This window comes from Nannospalax galili, unplaced genomic scaffold (genome assembly GCF_000622305.1).
Source record: "Nannospalax galili isolate Female #2095 unplaced genomic scaffold, S.galili_v1.0 scaffold1615, whole genome shotgun sequence".
In the NCBI taxonomy this organism is placed as follows: Eukaryota; Metazoa; Chordata; class Mammalia; order Rodentia; family Spalacidae; genus Nannospalax; species Nannospalax galili.
The window spans coordinates 558,681-565,322 of record NW_008335851.1 but is presented as its reverse complement, the minus strand read 5'-3'; the positions used below and the strand labels follow the sequence as shown (position 1 = coordinate 565,322).

Sequence of the window (6,642 nt, the reverse complement as noted above, 5' to 3'; positions counted from 1 at the left end):
GAGTGGGTCTCCCATCCTGCCTGGGGACATTTTTCCAGGCTTCCAAGATGATTTGCTGTCTCTCCTCTGTGGTTAGGAGTGCCTGGAGGAGTTGTTGAAAATCCTCCCAGGTGGGTTGGTGGGTAAGAAGAATAGACTCAATTAAAGCTGTTAGGGCCTGGGGATCCTGAGAAAAAGAGGGGTTATGAGTCTTTCAATTATATAAGTCAGAGGCTGAAAAAGGCCAATACTGGATCTGATCCCCTACACTTCAGAGAGGAAAAACCTGGGCAGTCCATGATCCATCAGAGGGGCCCCCTCTATCTCTCCTCAGGCAAAGTCTGCTAGATGGTGGGGGGGGATTGGTCAGGTTCAGTGGAATCAGGAGAAGGATGAGGTAGTTAGCGATTGACCCATAGTAGAGGTCACAAAAAAGAAGGGGAGAGAGAGAGAGAGAGAGAGAGAGAGAGAGATACAGATGCCATTCCAAACAATAATGACTAGTGGGTGTGCTTGTGGACGAGTACCTATTGTTGCCCAGTTTTTCTTCTGCGGGGGATGTGAATTTATCTGGGATTCACACCTGGGACCCCCTTATCCTTCCACGGGAGTCTTTTAGTAGCGAGCGCCCTGTGGCTCTTACTTGCTCGACCCGTGCCCATGGGGCTTTTCCAGTGGCCAGAGAGTGGGAGGTGGAGAGAGGAAAGGGAGATACAGAAAAGTTGTCCTGTCTCCACCCGTGTGGGCAGTCGGGGTCCACTAAGAGGGCTAGGAGCCTTTGGCTTACATCAGGGAGTGGCCCTGACCAGAAAACCTCAGTTTCTCCTTTGCCTTTAACGGTCCCTTGGGAAGACTTAGACTGAGAATAAAAGTAAAAAGAAGAAAGAAGGGAAAGTTTAAAATAGAAAGTATAGAGAAAAATACAAAACTAGACCTTTTTTTTTTTTTAAGATATTAACACATCATCAGGCACGTACATATATCTCATTAAATCACATTCATGTGGACCGGTCCTTCTTACATCCAGACACACATTTTACTCACTATTTTACTTTCAGGATCCTTAAGCACAAACACAGACAAACACAAAACAAAAATTCTTGCCGCGGCTTCTTGACTCAAAACTGAAAGTACAGACCGGAAGGGGAGTAGCCAAGCTAATCTCCCTTCTTCTCCCGAGGTGAGGAAAGCTACGCTGTCCTCCCCATACCAGACCACTCCGGTCACAAAGATCAGAGTGTTGGAACCAGGGGTCCCTGGGCACATCTGCCACTCCCACTGATTCCCAGAATACAGACTTACAGGTCCTGCACAGGCACAAATATTCAGACGGAACGTTCCCAAAACAAGAAATGACAGACAGACATTAAATCAAGACAAACCACAAGACATCTGTTCTTACCTCCTACTGATCTGAGGAAATGAGTCTGGGGGCAACTGAATCCCGGATGCGCCCCCAAATGTTGGACCCCCAGACTGGGGTACCCAGTGTTCATGGGAGGTCGCACCCCAATAACTCAGTCCTCAAATCAGGAGATGCAACAAGCATGAGGATTTATTGTCATTTTGCAAAATGGACTCCCACCTCACTCGGAGGACAGAAGTCCTAGAAGTGGGAGAGAGAAAGCGGCAGTAACGTCACAAGCGGCGGCTATGTGCCAAGAAGAAAAGCGGCGGCTATGTGCCCAAGCAGAGGTAGGGGGAATTTCTGGGATGATTTCCAGCTTGGGCAAGGAACATGAAAAAGGTCAGCTCAGCTTGTTCTTTAGAATTATTTTTTATTTTTACTTCCTTGTACAGTTTTTCTCAGGCCTGGGGGATTTTAGTTTAAATCCATTATTTTGGAGGGACTTGGGTCCATCATTTGGGGGGACTTGGGTCCATCATCATTAAGACATTTCCATATGTGTATATCATGTGCCTTGGTCCTATTTGCCTCTCTGTTGTCCTTTCTTGTCCTGCTCCCCTGAAGTGGAGGATTCTTTTGAAGACTGTTGCCCTGAACCTATGAAGATCACATTAACACTGTCACTAGAGTCAGGATTCCACTTCAGCTATGCCTGCAACTAAGTGAGCTGGGGAAAAGGCACATGCTCAAAGCTCATGACTCTTTGTAGGCCATTTACATAGCACCCACCTTCTCTTCTGCTTGCATATCATGAGCTTTCCTCAAGTGTGCTCTGTTTGTTACATGAAGCCTGGGTGGGGAAGGGTTTCTAGCCTTTGTCAGATTTGAGGGTACCAGGCTGATCAGGCAACACTCACCCACAACAACCTCTTTCTTAGCAGCTGCAGTCTGAGGATATGACAATCCCGTTACCAAGAGCCTGTCCTTGAGTCTGTAATCAGACTCCTCAGGTATCTGGTCATGACAGAAGTCCAGAATTCTAGAATGATACGTGCATTCTCACGTCTCCAGGTTTACAGATCAGGTTTGTCAGACTCCCTGGAACATCTAAGGGCTACCTATGGTAACACATTATCCTACCTGCGTTATGAGTATACTTTAATCAGAGATGCTCCTCCTCCCCACTTTCCCCATATCCTCAGGGCCACACATTCTTACCCCAGAATCCAACCACCCCCCACCCCACCCCACTTTCTCCAGTTCCTCTTCCCCCACCACACTGGCTACAGTGCCAAAACCTGGGTTCCATCTCAGCTGGACCTTGCCTTACTCTGTGGAATTTACCATTGTCCTGCAGGAGAATGTGGTTCCCAGGGTGACAGGGCACCAGTGTTCTACATGGGACTATGAACATATGGGAAAACCCCCAGAAGATGTTTTCTCTCCTGCTGGTCTGCCTCCTGCCAGCCCTCATCAAAAGAGCTGCCTCCAGTTCTAGCCAGAGCTGCCTGCCCTGCTGGACTATGACCTGCAGGTCCTCTGGGGAAGCCCAGGGCCACCTGCAGAGCTCTCTCAAAGCCTGCACACCTTTTTCTTGGAGGATAACACCTTACTCACGCCCTGGTATCTTGGTGAGGCACAGCCAGGCAGCGATGGAAACACCCTTTCACCTGACTTGATCCTGCCCCCAACTTCCCTCTGTCTCATGTTCTGTCTGCAGATCGAAATCATTTGGAAGAGGAAACAACCACATTCTTCAACTATGTAGACAAGGCCATTAAGAAGCTAAGGGATGGTGAGGAGGACAAATGTAAAGGGTCCTGAGGATTGAGGGTTACTGAGGGTTACTGAGACACAAACTTTACAGCATTCCCCAGAGGCCACTTGGGTAGTGAGCAGGGAAATTTTCTGAAGGGCACAGTGTGTCACTGCACTATCCGGTGGCACAGCCCTGTAATCCCAACACTTAGGAGGGGAAGGTAAGAGGATCATAAGTTCAAGATCATTCTCAGCTACACAATGAATTTGTGAGTTCAAGGCTGGCCTGGGCTACATGAGACCTTGTCTGAAAAGAAAAAAAAAAAGGAGGGATTAGAGAGATGACTCAGTGGGTAAAGCACTTACTGCACAGACATAAGAGTCTTAGTTTGGATCCCTAGATCCCAGGTAAGGCTGGATGTGGTAGCACCCATCTGTAATACCAGTGTTCCCTTAGGGGAGATGGAAAGTAAAGACAAGAAACTCCCCAGTTGCTCACTAGCCCATGTACACAGCCACAAACAAGAGACTCTGCCTCAAAAAATATGATAGAGTGAGAATTGACACCCAAGGTTTTCCTCTAGCCTCCATACACATGCCGTAACATAAACACAATAAAACAGACACACACACACACACACACACACACACACACACCACATATACACACAAAAATTGTTTTAAAAGGAAAGAAAGAAAAGCTAGAGATAAGCCTCAGTCAGTAAAGTGCTTACCTTGCAAGCATAAAGACCTGAGTTCAATCCTCAGAACTCATGTAAAGAAAAGCTATGTTTAGTGGTGTGCGCCTGTAGTCTCAGTACTAGGGAGGCAAAGGCAAGAGAATCTTTGGAGCTCACTGGCCAGTCAGCCTAGCTGAATCAGTGAGTTCCAAACCAGTAAGAGACCTTGTCTCAAAAATAAGGTGGACAGTTCCTGAAGAACGTCTGAGGCTAGCCTCCAAATCTACACTCACATGCACACACACATACAGTTACATATCTGTGCCCCTCAAAAGAAGAAAAAAAAGACTGGTTTTATGCCTCTGAGCATCCTTCCCTTCTCCCATACTCAGATAAGTCAGCACTGCTGGAAGAGATCCATGTTCATAAGGGTCTCCTGGCTGATAGACTGAATGAGAGATCCCAGGTACTGAAGCAGACAGGTAAGAGATGGGTACCTGCCCATTGCCCAGCCATCACCCCTGAGACTGATGGCCTGTAGAGCTCAACTGGCAGTCCTTCCCAGGCTCTCCCCAGGACTCCAGGTCTGCCCACAGGCTGGGTTCCTGCCATGCACCCCTGGTCCCATGTCCTGCTCCCACTCCCCACTGCTCCCAGCTCTGTGTGCATCTCCAGTGCCTCAATTTCTCCACCATCTCCCTTTCCTGGGCAGCCTGCAATGAATCCTATGGTGAGTATGTCTGGAACTGAGCGAGAGGGAGGAATGAGAGACCCTGCCCTGTCTGAGGGAAGGGTGAGAGCCACTGCCCTGCCTGAGGCCCCCGCCCATCTCTCACAGATGTCCTCTCCCCAATGGAAGTCACCTCATATGCCGACTGCCAGATACATTTCCTGTTCTGCAATGACCCTGCCATCTGTCCAGGGCAGTGGTCTTCACCTCTCAGCCAGGAGACCCTTATGAACACGCATCTCTCCCAGCAGTGCTGGCTTACCTGAGTAAAGGAGAAAGGAAGGAAGGATGCTCAATGACATAAAACTAGTCTTTTTTTTTTCCTTTTGTGTGTGCACATGTGTGAGTGTGTGCACAGGCACGTGTGTCACAGTATATGTATGGAGATCAGAGGACAACCTCCAGTGTCAGTACTGGCCTTTCACTTTGTTATAGGCAGCGTACCTTGTTGATCATAGGCTAGCTGACTCACAAGCTTTCAGAGATTCTTCTTTCCTGCCTCTCTTCTCCCCTGTAGGAATGCTGAGATTACAAACACATGGGCTACTGCATCTGGATTTTAAATGGGTTCCGGGGATCAGAACTTGGGTCATCAGGCTTGTATGGCAAGCACTTTACCCATTAAGCCATCTCTCTAGTCCTCTACTTTATTTTGGAGATATTCTCTCACTGGCCTGGATTTCTCCCAATATGTTAGGCTGGCTGGTCAGTGAGCTTCAGGAATCCCCTTGTCCCCACATCCCCAGTGCTGGGACTGTAAGCATGAGTCATCATGCCTGGCTTTTTAAGTTTTTTTTAATGTGGGTTCTGGGAATCAAACTCAGGTCTGCCTCCTACCTCCCAGGAAAGTACTTTACTGACCAAGCCCCTAGCCTCTCCTCAGGCCTCTCACATCTGCCCTGATTACAGCAGCCTTTCCTTACTGGCCTCCCTGCTCCTCCTGGGCATATCTACTCTACTAACAGAAAACACTTTCTCAGAGAGAAACTCTACCCAGGACATACCTGTTCACAACCTTCAGTGCCTCACCCCAGCCTCCAAACACCTGGATCCCCCTTTCACATCCCAGCCAAGAACATACCAACCTACAAGTGGACTGTGATCCTCATCAACGTTTTCATGGTCCTGGCCGTTGCTGGCGTGGGGTGAGTGGCTCCTCCTAGCCGGTGTACCAGATGAAACAACCCACTCCTTGACTGACCTGTCTCCCTCTGTCTTCCTGACCAGATGTTACTCTCTTTGCATCCAGAAGAAGAAAGCAGATGAGGTACTAGGAAATAGACTCCAGTCAGATCCCAGGACTCTGAAGCTAGTATGGTCTAGGGGCCCAGTTCTTGTTCTTGGGGTCATGTGTGTACACAGACATCTGGGGCTGGGACTCGGGACACAGACAAGTAAAGCTCTGGTTCCCACCACAAAATGCCCCTAACCCAGCTGTCACCATCCCACCTCCCCTCTCTCTCTGCCCTACACAGGCCAGTACTGTAGTGGCCTTATCATGGCTGGAGGGAGGCTTTGGCTGGTGGAACTCCAAGCAGGAAGTCAGGGGGACCAGGATCAGGTGAAAGCCCTGTTTCTTCTTGTTTGCAGGAAAGAGAGTCAATTGCTGCCTCCAGCAGAAGAGCAGTCTGAGTGCCAGCTGAAGAAGCAGCCCAAGAAGGTGGAGTCTGAGAGCTAACTCATCTCTGGGCCCAGGTGATTCTCCCTCCCAAGACGTACTCCATCCTGGGACCAGAAGTTTTGAGATTCTGTGGGCTGGTGATCTCTCTCTCTCTCTCTCTCTCTCTCTCTCTCCTCCCTCCCTCCCTCCCTCCCTCCCACACATACCCCTTTGTAAATTGTCCCTTCATTAAAATATTTCTTCCCTGTTATTCTGGAGATTCGGTGTTAGGGGGTGTGATGATGAATCTTAATTGTCAGCTTGACAGCACTTAAAACCACCTAGGAGGCACACCTCTGGGCACACCTGTGAGGGTCAGAGAGAGAAGACCCACCCTGCATGTCGGTGGCACTAACCCACAGCCTAGGGGTCGAGGTGGGGGTGAGGGTTCCAGATTGAACAAAGAGAGGAAAGGGGCACCCACCAGCATACCCAGTTCTGCCTCCTGGTCTTCCAAATGGGCGGAGTTACCATCTTCTCCGGTGGA

The 6,642-nt window shown here is 49.1% G+C and overlaps 1 protein-coding gene across 1 annotated transcript; it reads left to right on the top strand.

The window, feature by feature from the left end:
• The first annotated feature begins 2,760 nt into the window (after window positions 1-2,760).
• Tex51 (testis expressed 51) lies at window positions 2,761-6,173 on the top strand. Its single transcript, XM_017797510.1, is given in 7 exon segments — window positions 2,761-2,797; window positions 2,800-2,904; window positions 3,048-3,122; window positions 4,158-4,247; window positions 4,604-4,681; window positions 5,565-5,640; window positions 6,086-6,173. Coding segments are annotated over 7 exon segments (549 nt in total).
• Window positions 6,174-6,642: the final 469 nt, after the last annotated feature.